Source organism: Nomascus leucogenys, chromosome 10 (genome assembly GCF_006542625.1).
Source record: "Nomascus leucogenys isolate Asia chromosome 10, Asia_NLE_v1, whole genome shotgun sequence".
In the NCBI taxonomy this organism is placed as follows: Eukaryota; Metazoa; Chordata; class Mammalia; order Primates; family Hylobatidae; genus Nomascus; species Nomascus leucogenys.
In genome coordinates, this window is record NC_044390.1 from 99,720,883 (window position 1) to 99,738,597 (window position 17,715).

The following is a 17,715-nucleotide window of genomic DNA, read 5'->3' on the forward strand; positions in this document are numbered from 1 at the left end:
GCTACTCGGAAGGCTGGGGTGGAAGAATCGCTTGAGCCCCTGAGGTCAAGGCTGTAGTGAGCCCAGATTGCACCACTGCACTCCAGCCTGGGCAACTGAGCCAGATCCTGTCTCAGAAAAAAAAAAAAAAGAAAAAGAAAAATCCTTAAAACCCTCCAAAGTAGTAAAAATAGAAAACACACCTAAAATTTTAAGAGAAAAGTGATTACAAGGAATAATATCTATCCCATAGAACAGGAAATACCACAACAGTAACACCTATTGTTTCTACTTGAATTATAAGTAAACGAATCAGCCGGGGAAGAGCTTCCACTGCACCCTTCCCTGCCCAGTAATGGCGTGTTCTGAAAGGCTGTCCAGTCCAAGGGGAGGATGGGCTGGGACAAGTGAATGGCCAAGTTTCCATGGTGGGGACACCACCTGGACATGCCCCACGTGGCTGTGAGCCCCTGCTGACATCCCCCCAGCCACCCTCCACCCAACAGGTGACCCTTCAGGGACACAAAGGTGACCCTGGGCTTCCTTTTCAAGGGCGTCCTCACATCCACGGAGCTCCCTTCCTCACTCACCAGGGAGCCTGGCATCCTTACATCTACCACACTTCCAGCCTCACTCTACCTGCCCATGTCACTGTTTCTTAAAGACTTTAAGTATCTGCTTCTAGGTCGGGCGCGGTGGCTCACGTCTGTAATCCCAGCACTTTGGGGGGCCGAGGCAGGCGGATCACCTGAGGTCGGGAGTTCGAGACCAGCCTGGCCAACATGGAGAAACCCCGTCTCTACTAAAAATACAAAAAAAAATTACCCGGGCGTGGTGGCAAGTGCCTGTTATCCCAGCTACTCAGGAGGCTGAGGCAGGAGAATCTCTTGAACCCAGGAGGCGGAGGTTGCGGTGAGCCGAGATCGCGCCATTGCACTCCAGACTGGGCAACAAGAGTGAAACTCTGGCTGAGACGTCAAACCACCACGCCTGGGTAATTTTTGTTTTGTATTTTTAGTAGAGACGGGGTTTCTCCATGTTGGCCAGGCTGATCTCAAACTCCTGACCTCAGGTAATCTGCCCACCTCAGCCTCCCAAAATGCTGGGATTCCAGCTGCCCAGGCTGGAGTGCAGTGGTGCGATCTCAGCTCACTGCAAGCTCCGCCTCCCGGGTTCTCGCTATTCTCCTGCCTCAGCCTCCTGAGTAGCTGGGACTACAGGCTCCCACCACCACGCCCAGCTAATTTTTTTGTATTTTTTTAGTAGAGACAGGGTTTCACTGTGTTAGCCAAGATGGACTCAATCTCCTGACCTCATGATCCGCCTCGGCCTCCCAAAGTGCTGGGATTACAAGCGTGAGCCACCGTGCCCGGCCATGGCTGACATTCTTTAACTCCTATTTGTTATTCAGACAAGGCTCTCTTCCTGATCGGTTCATGAGAGTTCCCTGAAATATAATAATAGATGTGGCTGACAACAGCCAAATAGTGCTTCACAGTTTGCCAAGAGTGTACACATATTCTTGTTTAAATTTTGACTACTGAATGTATTATAAGATGTTTCTTGAGGGCAGGCATGGTGGCTCACACCTGTAATCCCAGAACTTTGGGAGGCTGAGGTGGGCAGATCACTTATGGTCAGGAGTTCGAAACCAGCCTAGCCAACATGGTGAAACCTCATCTCTACTAAAAATACAAAAATTGGCCAGGCATGGTGGTGGGCCCCTGTAATCCCGGCTACTCAGGAGGCTGAGACAGGAGAATCGCTTGAACCCAGGAGGCAAAGGTTGCCGTGAGCCGAAATCGTGCCATTGCATTCCAGTGTGGGTGACAGAGCAAGACTCCATCTCAAAAAAAAAAAAAAAAAAAAAGCTTCTTGGCATCAATGTGAAAACTGTTAAAAACTCTAAACCAGCAACCGCACTGAACATGATGTAGTGCAGCACAGTGCCTGATATAAAGACCTGAGACAGGCCGGGCGCAGTGCCTCACACCTGTAATCCCAGCACTTTGGGAGGCCAAGGCAGGCGGATCACAAGGTCAGGAGCTCAAGATCAGACTGGACAACATGGTGAAACCCTGTCTCTGCTAAAAATACAAAAACTAGCCAGGCGTGGTGGCGGGTGCCTGTAATCCTAGCTACTGGGGAGCCTCAGGCAGGAGAACTGCTTGAACCCAGGAGGTGGAAGTTGCAGCGAGCCAAGATCATGCCATTGCACTCCAGCCCAGGCCAACAACAGCGAGACTCCATCTCAAAAAGGAAAAAAAAAAAAAGACCTGAGATGTGCCACGTCCTGAGAAACGGGGATCACAGAAGAACTGGTGTCTCCCTCTCCAGTCACGTAACACACTTTGTAAGTGTGCTTTCTAACCATTATGTGAACAGATTTTACAGTCACTAATCCTGTCATTTGTAGGAATTTACTGTCATTTTTAAGTCTCAACAACAAAAAGTAAATAAAATTTAAAACCTCCAATGGCTCCCCAATACCTATAAAGTCCTAATGCCTTAAAACGGGACATGGGATACATCCCACCAGGACCCACCTTCCATGTCACTGCATTTCAGGAGCAGCTCACACCCCACCTCTCATGAAGCCCTCCGACCCTGTGACAGCATCATACGTCACAACCGTGACTGCCCTGTCCCACCAGAGACCCTGTGTCATCCGTCCACGGCACTACACGCAGCAGGTGCACAATAAACGTAATGCTGAAAGACGTGGTCTGTGAAGAAGGCGCCAAACAGACTAGCTCTTCCTGCCTCCCAGACGGTTACCTCTTCAAAGTTGGTGACTTGCTCCACAGGCACCTTCTCCTCTTCCTCAATGGCGTGGCGCAAGGTCTTCTCAACCCGCTGCAGCAGGAAGTCAAAGGCGGCAGGATTCTAGCACGACAGTGAGATGACGGGGTCAGAGGGGAAACACACCCACACTAGCCCACCTCAGGTTTGACGCTGTGGCTGCACGTGGCAGGATGTGCCCGAGAAAGCTCCGGAAGGACTCACGTGCACACTCTGCAGTGCACTGCCCTAAAGAAGCCCCGGGGGGAAGCTGGGCCAGAGAAGCCACACCCAGTGAGGGGCCATGGGACAGGATGGGGAGAAGGGGCTTTATTTCAGCCCCTGCAGCTTCTGGGTCCTACCACAGCCCAAAAGTGGGAAGAAACTGAATCCCAGGGAAGAAGCACACCATCCTAAATCGGCAAGGGATATCGCTGCGGAAGACCCCAGACTCCAGGGCCTCCACGTGGCCCCCGACGTAGGTCTCAGAGTCCAGCACGTGTCCGTCGTCCGTCAGCTTATTGAACTCTTGCTCTTGCTTGTTGGGGAAGATGATGTTGGCGTGGAAGGCCTGCACCATCAGCAAGGCCTCACACAGCGTGCCAGAGCCCTTCCGCAGCACCTGCAAGAGAAACCAAGGCTTCCAGCCAAAAGCAACACCAAAGGCCCTGACTTGCAGGCAAAGTCCAGGAACCTAAGCTGAACTTCAGTGTGAAAGGAGAGAAAACCTCGTAGTAAATGGCTGCAAATTCTGCCTCCTGTGGTTCCTTCCTCACACCAGGACCAGAGAATTCCCAAAGGACATCCCTGACGTCACATACCAGAATTCTACTGCCGCCTTTGGCGCCAGCACTCCTGAGACGTCCACCTCCATTCAGCTCCAGTGCATTTGGAATGGGGCAAGGGATCAGGAGGCCAGGGTGCCGACAGGACAGAAGATACTCACCTCATCGGGCTCCATGGGAATAATGGTGCACAGAGCGAAGATAAATGGGTGGACGTACTTCATGTACAGGTAGTAAGTGGCGACAGCATCTGACACAGAATACGTGGCCAGAGTCTGAGGAGAGAATGCCAGAGAGCAGGGCCATCAAAATCAAGAGCCCAGGGTCAAGTGTGAAGCACAGAAAGCAAAGCCTGGCCTGACCAGCCTGCCGCACACACAGTAAGGAGACGGGCACAGGACAAAACACGTGTGTCCCGGAGACACAGCCTGCTGGGTGGAGCGGGCTGGCATACATGCGTGCACACGGCAGCAGGGGGAGCCGGGATGTGGCTTACGTGCCTGGGGCTGCTCGGTGGCCATCCGGCACATGTCCTCTGGATCTAGCTCCACGGGATCATAGCCTAGCTTGGCCTTGGCGGCCGCCTTGAGATTATGACTGCCCACAGGAAGGTAACTGTCCCTCTTCACCCACCTGGAAGGAGAATGAGAACAGAAGCCAGGACGATTCTAACATGCAGCCTGGGAACCCCTGAGAACTGACAAAACTGGGCACCACACAGACAGATGCAAGGTCCTAACAGGCACCCAGGAGCCTCACACCAAGGCCCCACATGGTGTAGGCCCCTCATGAAAACCCTTCATCAGGATCTAGTTAATCTCACAGACCTATCCACAACATAAGGAAGCACCAGGACTGCTCCTTCTGGCCCTGGCCTTCCTCCCACCCACAGCAGAGCCTGTGGCCTCTCCAATGGGCGCCCCACCTCTTTGGACCTCTCCCCCAGAGCTCAGGTTTGCACCCCTGGGGCCTAGTTCTATCAACCACACTGAGCTTCTCTCCTCAGTGTCCCTTCAGCACGGAAACACTCAAGCCCACCCTCCTTTAATAGAAGGCAAGATGTGATCAGATGCCAAGAAGAATAAAAATTTAAAAAATAAATAAAAAATAAAAATTAAGAAAAGAAGGCCCCCACACCCTACCCGGAACCTGTCTCTACCTCCTCCCTACAGACGCATTCCCTGGAGCAGCTGTCCAGGGGTTATGTCCGGTCTCCGCCCCCCACAGCCTCCACCCTGTGGCCCTCTTCTCTCACTTTACCTCTTGCCTTCAGTTCATCCACCACCCCAGCTTTCACCAAGACCCACCCGCATCCCAGTGAATCCCAATCCAGTGTGAGCCCAAACCAAGCCTCATGGTGGTCTTCAGGGCCCCCATATGGGTGGGGCTTCCAGGCTAGCATATCGGTAGCAGGGTCACCTCCTACCTCAAGCCCCTTCTCTACCCATTCCCTGTCTCCATGGATGGCACAAAAACCCCAGGTGCCACTCCCTCCCTGAGAACCAGCATCCCTGGGCCTCCCCCTGCCCCACATGGCAGACCCTGAATCCTCACAACCCTCACTCCCTGCCTTGGATCAGGACTGTCACACCGTCACATGCTAAACCAGCCCCAGCCTCCTGGCCTCCCTCTCCAAGCCAAGTGCTGAGCATCAGAGCTAAACAGAAATGCATTCAGGCTTCAAGAGCCCCAGTGGCACTGTGCAGAGTACAGAGGCCATGGAGGACCCTCCATTCCCTTCCTTCCCTCCCTCCCTTCCCTTCCAGTCTCCTTCTCTTGGCATTTCCACATCCACCTGTCTACCCAACCAGACATGTCAGAGCCCCCGAACGCCGTGACTCTCTGAAGCTCTGAGCTGCCTCCCACCCCAGCTCATCTGGAATCTGTGGTTGTCCCGTGAGGCTTGTCCTGTGAGGCAGCCGGGCTGCCACATCCCAACCTTGCCTGGGCAGAGCAGCTCCATGAGGTCCTAGGTCTGGGACCTGTCAGCTGAGTGCGTCTTCCCAGCGGCTTCCCCACCCTAGAGGCTGATGCTCAATGTGCCTGGTCACTGATGAACTGTCAGTCAACAGTCAAAGACAGCACATTCCGGGCCCCAGCAGGGCTGCAGCCGCCATCCACTTGGGTGACCTGAAATGGCCTCTCGGAGGCCACCCTCCTCCCATGAGATGTGGCGACAGCACAGTCTGCAAGAGGCCTTCAGATCGCACTCACAGACAGCAGTGAGGAGCCGTGCTGCTCTGTGGCCCCTACCTGAGGCAGTCCATGTGGATGCACTGGGGTGCCTTGTACTCCCCCTGGCTGTCCTTTTGGAAGCCTATCTCCTGCTGCATGCTCAGACCGTGGACTGCTGCCCGAGCCTCCACAAATGGCCTGGGTTGGAAAGAGGACAGACAAGCAAGTGGGCAGGTCAGGCTCTAATTCCCCTTTCTCCATGCCTCCCTCAGACCCAGGGAGGAACCCAGACAGGGGAGGTGCAGAGTGAACCCAGGAGCCACCTCCTAAGTCGACATGGGAAGCGCCCCCGCACCACGCAACGCCCTCCCTCTCAAACGCTGCCCAGTTACTCACAGAGAAGACACAGACTCACCAGTCAAAAAAGTCCCCGTTGTAGGTGACCATGATGGTGGGTTTGGTCTCCTGGACGTGTTCAAACCACCTTTGGATCAGATGAGCCTGAACCCAAGTCACAGCAGTCAGAGGTCTGCTCTTTCTCTTCTTCAAGCTATTTCCAAATTCCTCTCCCAAAGTTCAGAAGCAGCAGCCTCATGTTGGCCCTTATTCCTGCCCCCCAACCCATCTCTGGCAGAAAAGAGGGTCACACCCTGAGAACGAAGCTCATGGAGCTGCAATTCTGATCTGACAGAATGCCTGAGGCCTTGGAAAGATCGGCATGTCCATTCTTCCCACAATACTGGGTAGTTTCCCAAGTGATACCTCCTTACCTCATCGGGTTCATTGAAGACACAAAAGGGGCCTTCATATTCTGGCTTGGGGGTGAACTCAAAATCTTCAATATCTTCTGAAACAATCTCCCTGTTGGTGATGAGGTAGCCCTAGCGAAGTTCATTAGCAATCAGCACAAGTCAGAGGCCGCAAAGCCAAGACATGGCGTCCCCACCCTGCCCACACATTCTGCCTAGAGATTCTCACTACAAAGAAGTCCACAGCAATGTGAAAGCACTTTAAGCTTCCTGAGAAGAGACCCTCCGTGTCTGGATTCCCACTGGAAAGGGGAGGGTACAGCTGGAGGTCAGAACGCCTTGGTTGCTCCCATTCCTGGACTAACTCATTATTCACTCAACAAATACTAACAGTGGGGCAGATGCTGCTCTAGTATGGGGACCAGACAAGGTCCCCATCCCAGGAGCTTACTTCCCAGAAGCCACCTGCTCACCTGGCCATCAATCATGTAGGAAATCATCATAATCTGGTCTGTCTCAGCATCAGGAAACTTAAGGGGCAGTTTGGTCGTCTCAATGTCAAATGCCAAAACCACAGGGTCCTGTGGGGACAAAATAAGCATAAAGCCAAGCTCTAAACTCCCCATTAGGCCTCCCTGAAGACCCACCCCCAGCCTGCTCTACCTCCCTCTGGTTGTCAAAAGAGTCAAAAGGCTCTAGAGCTGGGAGAGGGACCCTAAGACTGACCAACCTACATCAAGAGTATCACGACTCCCTATGGTATGAAAACTTACACACCTAAGAGAGCAGCTGATCACAGGACAAGCCTAAAATCACAGAACTTTAGGAGAAAAACTCTTTAAAAGACATCACCTCATTCTGGTGGTTATGACAACTCTGAAAGGTAATTATGGCACAGAGATGATATCTTGATTTCGGAAAAGAGAAAACTGAATACAAAGACTTTCCCAACACCAGTCATGTTCGAACCAAGGCCTTCTAGTTACAAATCCATTTTTCACCATGTCCCTTCACTATCAACTACCCAAATGGAAGTCCCAGCTTTCCCTCAAATGTCCAAATCCTGTCTAGCTCAAATACTGATGTCATGCAGTGATGTACAACAAAAAAGGAAATGATACTGTCAGAAACTGATGAAAAATTCTAACTCCATATTTCCTTTAATAAAGTATTTGGGGGAAAAGCAGCAAACATATCTTTGAGTCGAATTCACTCTTCAGCACTGAAGAATATTCTCTCCAGAAAACCAGAAATTTTAAGATGAAGGTAATATGAGCAAAACTTACAGGTCGTTCAACAAGGTCATCTCGGCGGGTGATTTCTACCGGAAAAGCATTTCCTCGGTATCTGACATTGTACCAATGAGCCTGCAAAACACACAGTGTGTTAACTAGAGTTCTACATCCAGGAAAGTCTATTCCTCTGTGGATTCACCCATAATGATCATCTCCTGGCTGTTAGGAAATTCATGTGAGCAGCAACCCAACCCTGCCCCACTCACCACGTGGATCTTCAGGTCAATGGAGAGGCGGATGTGGTAGGGAACATCGTACTCGCGCATGTCCACAATGTTGTCCAACTGGTCAGCTATCTTCTTAGAGGTTTCCTCTTCATCAGTAATGACACTGCCCCTCTGCAGAACACTAGGAATTAACAAGACAGCAACTAACTCAGCTGCCAGGGTCTGGAGGAGGTGAGACCAGAGTTCCAACTCAGTAGAAAGAGGTGAGACCAGAGTTCAAACTGAGGAAACACAAAAGGTAAATTGATGTGGTTTCAATGACCAGGGCAGTCCTTCCTTTAAGAATGGCTTGGACTGGGCTGGGCGTGGCAGCTCACGCCTGTAATCCCAGCACTTTGGGAGGCAAAGAGGGTGGATCACCTGAGGTCAGGAGTTTGAGACCAGCCTGGCCAACACGACGAAACCCCATCTCTACTAAAAATACAAAAATTAGCCAGGCGTGGTGGCGCACATCTGTAATCCCAGATACCTGGGAGGCTGAGGCAGGAGAATCACTTGAACCCGGGAGGCGGAGGTTGCAGTGAACCGAGATTGCGCCACTGCACTCCAGCCTGGGCAACAGAGCGAGACTCCATCTCAAAAAAATAAAGAATAGCTTGGATGATAACCCTACAGACAGGAGAAAATTCAGTGTAAGATGTATGCATTTTATATGTGTGAGTTACACCTCAACTGAAAAAAAAAAAAAAAAAAAAAGAGGGCCAAGCATGGTGGCTTATGCCTCTAATCCCAGCACTCTGGGAGACAGGAGGATCGCTTCGGCCCAGGAGTTCAAGACAGGCCTGGGCAACATAGGGAGACTCATCTCTACAAAAAAAAAAAAAAAAAAAAAAAAAAAAAATAATAATAATTAGCCAGGCATGGGGTACACACCTGTGATCCCAGTTACTCAGGAGGCTGAGGTGAAAGGATTGCTTGAGCCCAGGAGTTCGAGGCCACAGTGAGCTATGATTGCACCACTGCACTCCAGCCTGGGCAACAGAGCAAGACCCTGTCTCAAAATAAATAAGTAAATAGAAGAAAAAAGAAAGAAAACATTAAGTGCTGCCAGTCAGGAGAGCCAGGCTTGACCATCCCACCATGGTCCTGATACTCAGGAGGCTGCATCATGCAGGCTGAAGAGCAGGCCTGGGCCCCACACAGCCTATGCATGGGTCTCTGCCATGTCTAAAGAAGTGGCCCACCCTTGCGGCCACTATTGGCCTATAAGCTCAAATACCAAACGGGCTATTCGGGGGGAAAAAGACAGACGAGTCTCAGATATGGCTCAAGCCTCTGAGGACTCAGTCTCTGATCACACCTTCCAATATTTCAAAAAGTAACTTGTGGCATTGCCAGGGAAGGCGGACTCCGGGTAGGGACTGTAGAAATGTTCAGCATCCCAAACTGATCCTCTTTTGTCAGAGGGTAAGGTAGGTTCTTCCGAAGTCATCCAAACTTCATTACTCAAGATTTTCTCTTCCTAATCTGTTACTTTGCATCCTATTATTGTTGATGCTCAAATACTTGATGAACAGTGTTTAGTGTTCTAGACTTAAATTTCTGTGGACGATACCCAAGGTTCTCTGGAGATGTGCTGTGTAAATCTCAGCACTTAATGAAATTCATAGATGGACTGTATTAGGGCAGTAGGATGAGGGATCTTTTCCCTTCTAAGGTGACTTTACTATTACAGCCACTCAATTTTAGAGCCATAAACCCACCCCTCCATTGGAAAAGAGAGCTAACACATAAAATATAACCTGGGAGGCCACTGTTTATTTAACACAGAACGTACAGAAATCTCTACCTAATTGCTCAAGTTTTCCGTATCAAACAGAGCCAGCCATTGAGGTAACTTTATTGCTACGTGTTCTTGTCTCCTATCCATCTTGTCGTTCTGAACCAGCTGATGCTTTGCTCACAAGAGCAAAGTTTACCTGGAAAGCAGAGCTGTGTACGCGTCGCTGGCATGATCCTGCTCCCTGTTCTTCTTCACAGCAGGGGAGATCTCCTTCCTCACTTTGACAAGATCCTCCACAGTGTGGAAGGACAGCTTGATGTAATTTCGCTTCAAACCCACCAAGTGATTTGGCTATAATGCGAAGAGATCACGCTCATTGGTTCAAGAGAAATAGGACTTTATGGGTGAGAGGGTAAACACTCAAAGGTAAACACACAAGACAAAGAGTTGGCGACTTCAAGGCAACTTGTCCAACTGTTAGTGGCACCAACTAACACCACTAGAGCTCTTTGAAAGGAATTTTATAGACCATCGCCACACCGCCCCATCACCCAATAGATGACCTGAATTTCTACCTCTTCCAATCCCACCTGCCATGGACAATGTAGACTCTGGCCTCATTTACCCCTGGAAAGTCTGGGTGATACTCACCAAGTCTAGATCCTCTTTGGGGACAGTCTCCACTTTTGCAATTTTGCCCTGAAACTTCTTGGAGAGAAAAGATGAAACTTCTCGCTCACAACCCTAATCAGGATCAGAATGAAAAGGCTTTCCATTGGTAAAATACATTTCCTTCCTTGCCTATTTCCCAGTTGCAAAGCCCACCACAGAATGACACACAGGTCGTCTGACCTGAATCTATAAAACACACTTACCTTTCTAGTTGCAATGTAGAAATACGGTTTGTAGGGCAAGGCCACCTGTTAAGAGTCACCAACCCATCCAGGGGAGATGAGAAAGAAAAAAGGGAGAGAGAAAAGTAAAAACACATTGCTTGCTCCTATATCCCATGAACAGCCTAGGGCCAGGGTAGCCTTAACCTTGGTAGCATAATAGGAAGTCAGAATGTGCACTTTTCACAGGGGCAAGAATCTGAAAGACACAATACTGTTCACCATTCAGAGTCTTCCTGAACTGACTTCTCTCAGGACATCTTACCTGATGACTGATGGGGCCTCCAGGGGCCTGAGTTCTGGTAGGCTATGGGCTGCTGTGCACTGGAAGCCTCCCACGCCCTCCCTGACAGTCACAGAGCTAAATGAACACCCCTCATTTTGCATCAAGCTGCTCAATTAAAGTGGGTTTTAGCTTGTTGCAGTCAGGGGCTTACCTTAAATCTGCTTCCGTCATCTTGAATAAAGTAGTAATCCACTGCACTGACTAAGCGCTTATCTTCATCTAAAATCTCGGTCTACAAGAGAATCAGTCAACATAGACACAAGTTCATCCTCTACACAGTTAAAGAAACTTTCCTCCTACCTTTTGGGAAACTGAGCACTTTAGAAACAAACCCTCTCATCTAGGTCTTTACTCCATCCCTACATTAACACTAGCAGCCTTATTCACAAGAACCACATTGTAACAGCCTCCAAATGGGGATTTCTCTCAATTTCTCCCTCATAATCCTTGAAAGCTTTATTCTGATGGCTAAAAGAGATGCCCATCACCTCCGGCTTCTCACAGTGGCCTCTTTGTGGCCCTCAATGACGTTAAAGAGGAAAGGAGAGCTGGGAACCTTCACATCTCCCACCTGACTCACTCAAAGTTCGCTCATGTGTCCCCCACTCTTTAGACAAGGACCATGCTATGACAAGAAGGGGTGCAGCCACACTCCTGGGTAGAAGAAGGACCTAGTGCTTACAGGATGCATGTTAATGAGCCAGCCTGTCTTCTCACCAGGCTCCTTCAGCCGCTCAAAACCAAACCGCAAATCCATCTTATCTGTCCACTGACTCCGTTCCAGGCGCTTGAGTGCCGAGACTGAGGAAGTGGCGCCATCATCCCTGAGTGAAAGAAGGGAACCCAGTGCTTAGTTTGTAATGCCACCTACCTCTTTTTCTTTTTTTCTTTTTTGAGATGGAGTCTTGCTCTGTCGCCCAGGCTGGAGTGCAGTGGTGCGATCTCAGCTCACTGCAAGCTCCGCCTCCCGGGTTCATGCCATTCTCCTGCCTCAGCCTCCCGAGTAGCTGGGACCACAGGCAACAGCCACCACGCCTGGCTAATTTTTTGTATTTTTAGTAGAGATGGGGTTTCACCGTGTTAGACAGGATGGTCTCGATCTCCTGACCTTGTGATCCGATTGCCACCTACTTCTGTAACCCTCATCCCACCTAGTGTGTTTCAGATATGACAGGGTATATATATATTCCTGAAAAACCCCGAGCTTGGCAAAAAGGCTCATTAAAATAAAAGGACTCATTGGAAAAACACAATTAGGGCAGGCCCTTCAAAACCTGTTCAACTTTATAACCAGAATACTAACAAAAACAGTCATCATGGCTAGACACTGTTGCCTCTTGGGACACTAAAAATGCATAAAACTGGCCAGGCGCAGTGGCTCATGAGAGTGCATGTAACACTGACATGATTTGAATAAAACAGACAGATTGTCAGGCCAGGCGCAGTGGCTCACACCTGTAATCCCAAAACTTTGGGAGGCCAAGGCAGGTGGATCACCTGAGGTCAGGAGTTCGAGACCAGCCTGGCCAGCATGGCCAAACCCCATCTCTACTAAAAATACAAAAAATTAAATCCCAGCACCATGAGAAGCCGAGGCGGGCGGATCACAAGGTCAGGAGATCAAGACCATCCTGGCTAATACGGTGAAACCCTGTCTTTACTAAAAATACAAAAACTCAGCCAGGCATGGTGGTGGGCGCCTGTAGTCCCAGCTACTCAGGAGGCTGAGGCAGGAGAATGGCATGAACCTGGGAGGCGGAGCTTGCAGTGAGCCGAGAACGCGCCACCGCACTCCAGCTTGGGCAACAGAGCGAGACTCCGGCAAAAAAATAAAATAAAATAAAAATAAATAAATTAAATAAATAAATAAATAAATTAGCTGGGTGTGGTGGGGTGGGCCTATAATCCCAGCTACTCAGGAGGCTGAGGCAGGCAAATCACTTGAACCCTAGAGGTGGAGGTTGCAGTGAGCCAAGATTGCGCCACTGCACTCCAGCCTGGGTGACAAAAGTGAAACTTGGTCTCAAAAAAATAAATAAAATAAAATAAGATAAAATAAAATAAAATAAAATACATGGGTTGTCTCAATGTCAATTTCTTAGTTGTGACAATTGTACTCTAGTTACACAAGATGTTATGGTGAAGTGATACAGGAATCTCTATCATTTCTAACAAGTGCATGAGAATCAATCTACAATTACCTCAAAAAAAGGTTGAGGGCCAGGCGCAGTGGCTCACAACTGTAATCCCAGCACTTTGGGAGGCCAAGAGGGTGGGTCACTTGAGGCCAGGAGTTTGAGACCAGCCTGGCCAACATAGTGAAACCCCGTCTCTACTAAAAATGCAAAAATTAGCTGGGTGTGGTGGCACACACCTGTAGCCCCAGCTACTTGGGAGGCTGGGATAGGAGGATTGCTAGAATCTGGGAGGCAGAGGTTGTAGTAAGCCAAGATCGTGCCACTGCACTCCAGCCCGGGCGAGACTCTGTCTCAAAAAAAAAAGGTTGTTTTATTTTCTTAAATGCTTCAAAACTAGAGAGTGGAGATGCTACCTTATGATCACTAAGACGATGAAGATCCAAGTGGACCTCTGAGCACAGGAGAAAAGAATAACCTGCCACAAGCTGTGAACTGTGCAAGGCCAAGGATGTGCCTCTCTGTAGAGGGAGCCCAAGTATAGGAACTCATGAAATTTTGAAACATAGAGCCAACAAGACACATATCTGTGCAACACTCCAACTAAGAGCTTTTTCCTTTCCTATGAAAGAATGTAATTCTAATTCTACTCCTCTATTCTGATTCCCCTTGCCTAGGAAAAGTTATAAATGAGCTGATACAATTACCACATTTTACTAACATAATTTTCCTATTTACCTGTTGCATGTGAACTAATCAGGGTTACAGAAATACCTGCTGCAGCAAAATATATCTTTAAAATGTAGGCTGGGCGCAGTGGCTCACGCCTGTAATCCCAGCACTTTGGGAGGTCGAGGCGGGCAGATCACGAGGTCAGGAGATTGAGACCATCCTGGCTAACACGGTGAAACCCCATCTCTACCTAAAATACAAAAAATTAGCCAGGCGTGGTGGTGGGTGCCTGCAGTCCCAGCTACTCGGGATGCTGAGGCAGGAGAATGGTGTCAACCTGCGAGGCAGAGCTTGCAGTGAGCCAAGATCGTGCCACTGCACTCCAGCCTGGGCGACAGAGCAAGACTCTCTCTCTCTCTCTCAAAAAAAAAAAAAAAAAAAAAAAAAAAGAACATATCCTTCTGGAGTGCATTGTCTAGATGTCAGCACAATCAAATGTGAATAAAAATGGGTCATATTGCTCTGTATGAGAGGAACAATCTTCACTGACTGGGAAACTCAACTTTTCATGTGCCTTTTTATCTTAATGTAAATAAATGCGTGGGGGTGGTAAATACATATTCCCTGTTTCAGAAGCAACAGATTCCCACGACTGCTTTCTGGCCTTGGCCACGCAGGCATATACAGATTTGCTAGGTCTCATGTTTTGCTAGACTGCTCTCCTGGGCAGTGTTACCCTTAAAGTCATCCATGTGGTCTTCCAAGCAGGGCAAAACATGTTGTTCCAATGATCCAGGTATCAAAGGTGTTCTTTCCCCAACTACTCACAGACACTCAGTCCTTCCCTTCTACCACCTCTCATTTCCCAGGATCTGATTCCAGCTCACTGCTATTACATGTTTCCTGGAATACCAGTTCTTGATTAAACTACATGACCATTCCATTTCTGACACTATTAGATTTCTCCATAAGGTGAGACTGTTTCTAAATTATCAGTGTCATTGTGTAAAATATCGTGGACCCTGTAGATCCACTTCTAAAAATTTACGCCAAGGAAATTGATGTGCAGAAGGCAATTATTTTACATATAGAAGTTCATTACAGGTGTGTTTATAAGAGAGGAAGAAAGAAAACCATCCAAAATAAGACCAGTTAAAAAATTTTTTTTAGGATTTAAACCAAGCCTTTGCAGAACTCATGTCTTTAATTACATTATATCCCCAATTGTTAATTTATAAACAGAAACAGACAGAGAACTGCTTCTTAAGAAAAACCCTTCCTGTCAGCTTTCTTTTAGAACAAGATAAAAGGCTGGGCGTGATGGCTCACGCCTATAATCCTAGCACTTTGGGAGGCTGAGGCAGGCGGATCACGAGGTCAGGAGATTGAAACCATCCAGGCTAACACAGTGAAACCCCATCTCTACTGAAAATACAAAAAATTAGCCGGGCGTGGTAGTGGGCGCCTGTAGTCCCAGCTACTCGGGAGGCTGAGGCAGGAGAATGGCGTGAATCCGGGAGGCAGAGCTTGCAGTGAGCCGGGATCACGCCACTGCACTCCAGCCTGGGCGACAGAGCGAGACTCCATCTCAAAAAAAAAAAAAAAAAAAAGAACAAGATAAAAAAAGGAAGACCCTTCCTTTGTCTGAAGGTATTCCTTGGATCACTTTCAACTCAAAAGCAGAATGACCATATTCCAAGACTAGGATCCTCACTTCTCACGAAAGATTATAACCACTTGTTGTAGGCAGGCAGGATGACACCCCCCCAGGAAAGACCCACATCCTAATCCCCCAAACCTGTGAATGTTGTCTTACAAGACAAAAGGGACTTTGCAGATCTGACTAAATTAAGGGCCTTGAGACTCTGGTTAGCTGGATGGGCGCAGTGTAATCACAAGAATCCCTGTGGAGTGAGGCAGGAGAGCCAGAGTCAGGAAGGAGAAAGGGATGAGAGAGAGAGGGTAGGGGGGAGAGGAGATGCAACCCTTGGTTCTGAAGATGGAGAAGCAGCAAGGAAACAGATTCTCCCCCTGGAACCATCACAATAAATATAACCAACCAGACACTTTCATATTACGACTTCTGACTTCTAAAACCGCAAGAAAATAAATTTATATAGTCACTAAGTGATCATGTGTTACTGCAGCAATAGGAAACTGATACACCACCATACTGTATAATAAAGGTTTAATCTTTTAAATATTTGGATGCACCCATAATCAAAAACACAGAAAAACTATATTCTAAACCTTGCTAGAGAACAGCCTCAGTTCTGAGGCCCAGATCTTTATCAAAATCAAGACTAAATGAAGTGCTATTTATGAGGCATCACCACTTAATGGGGCCGCATGGCCCTCTATGCCACTGTCCTCCAAATATCCTTGCCTCAAGTAAGTTGGATTAAGTAGACTAGAAAACTGCTCACTGGGACCATATTTCCTCCCAAAACTGCTTTCTCTGAGCTGTGTATCTCACTTTTAACCCAGTGACAGTTAGAAATCTGAAAAATGGGGTAAGAGTCACACAGAGAGCTGCCACTGACTGGTTACTGTATCACACTGTCCTAGTACTCCCCATATGCTCTCATTCACAGAGAGCTACCACTGACCGGTTACTGTATCACACTGTCCTAGTACTCCCCATATGCTCTCATTCACAGAGAGCTACCACTGACCGGTTACTGTATCACACTGTCCTAGTACTCCACACAGCTCTCATTCACAGAGAGCTACCACTGACTGGTTACTATATATCACACTGTCCTAGTACTCCCCATATGCTCTCATTCACAGAGAGCTACCACTGACCGGTTACTGTATCACACTGTCCTAGTACTCCCCATATGCTCTCATTCACAGAGAGCTACCACTGACCGGTTACTGTATCACACTGTCCTAGTACTCCACACAGGCTCTCATTCACAGAGAGCTACCACTGACGGTTACTGTATCACACTGCTAGTTCCCTAGATAAGACTACCACCCATCAATGCTCTCATTCACAGAGAGCTACCACTGACCGGTTACTGTATCACACTGTCCTAGTACTCCACACAGGCTCTCATTCACAGAGAGCTCCACTGACTGGTTACTTATCACACTGTCCTAGTACTCCATTCACAGGCTCCCTACGTTCACCTCCTATCCACAGGCTCTCATTCACAGAGAGCTACCACTGACCGGTTACTATATCACACTGTCCTAGTACTCCCATATGCTCTCATTCACAGAGAGCTACCACTGACCGGTTACTGTATCACACTGTCCTAGTACTCCACAGGCTCTCATTCACAGAGAGCTACCACTGACTGGTTACTATATATCACACTGTCCTAGTACTCCACATATGCTCTCATTCACAGAGAGCTACCACTGACCGGTTACTGTATCACACTGTCCTAGTACTCCACACAGGCTCTCATTCACAGAGAGCTGCCACTGACTGTTACTATATCACACTGTCCTAGTACTCCCCATACGCTCTCATTCACAGAGAGCTACCACTGACCGGTTACTGTATCACACTGTCCTAGTACTCCCCATATGCTCTCATTCACAGAGAGCTACCACTGACCGGTTACTGTATCACACTGTCCTAGTACTCCCCATATGCTCTCATTCACAGAGAGCTACCACTGACCGGTTACTGTATCACACTGTCCTAGTACTCCCCATACGCTCTCATTCACAGAGAGCTACCACTGACCGGTTACTGTATCACACTGTCCTATACTCCCATATGCTCTCATTCACAGAGAGCTACCACTGACTGGTTACTGTATCACACTGTCCTAGTACTCCCATATGCTCTCATTCACAGAGAGCTACCACTGACCGGTTACTGTATCACACTGTCCTAGTACTCCACACAGGCTCTCATTCACAGAGAGCTACCACTGACTGGTTACTGTATCACACTGTCCTAGTACTCCACACAGGCTCTCGTTCACAGAGAGCTACCACTGACTGGTTACTATATATCACACTGTCCTAGTACTCCCCATATGCTCTCATT

General features: G+C 48.5%; 1 protein-coding gene across 2 annotated transcripts in view; it reads right to left on the reverse strand.

Annotated features, from left to right (window-relative positions):
- The window catches only part of POLE (DNA polymerase epsilon, catalytic subunit), a 62,503-nt gene that overhangs the window by 42,502 nt on the left and 2,286 nt on the right, over window positions 1–17,715 (reverse strand). The window contains exons 2-16 of one of the 2 annotated variants that reach the window (XM_030821730.1): window positions 11,576–11,717; window positions 11,045–11,125; window positions 10,590–10,634; window positions 10,366–10,458; window positions 9,911–10,065; window positions 7,971–8,112; window positions 7,756–7,836; window positions 6,943–7,050; window positions 6,491–6,601; window positions 6,136–6,221; window positions 5,799–5,918; window positions 4,046–4,178; window positions 3,707–3,820; window positions 3,170–3,382; window positions 2,758–2,865 (exon numbers count right to left, since the gene is read on the reverse strand). In XM_030821730.1, coding sequence (XP_030677590.1) covers window positions 2,758–2,865; window positions 3,170–3,382; window positions 3,707–3,820; window positions 4,046–4,178; window positions 5,799–5,918; window positions 6,136–6,221; window positions 6,491–6,601; window positions 6,943–7,050; window positions 7,756–7,836; window positions 7,971–8,112; window positions 9,911–10,065; window positions 10,366–10,458; window positions 10,590–10,634; window positions 11,045–11,125; window positions 11,576–11,717 — 1,732 coding nt within the window. Of the gene's footprint in view, window positions 1–2,757; window positions 2,866–3,169; window positions 3,383–3,706; window positions 3,821–4,041; window positions 4,179–5,798; window positions 5,919–6,135; window positions 6,222–6,490; window positions 6,602–6,942; window positions 7,051–7,755; window positions 7,837–7,970; window positions 8,113–9,910; window positions 10,066–10,365; window positions 10,459–10,589; window positions 10,635–11,044; window positions 11,126–11,575; window positions 11,718–17,715 lie in introns of those variants that run through there. The other variant, XM_030821731.1, reaches the window with a different exon arrangement.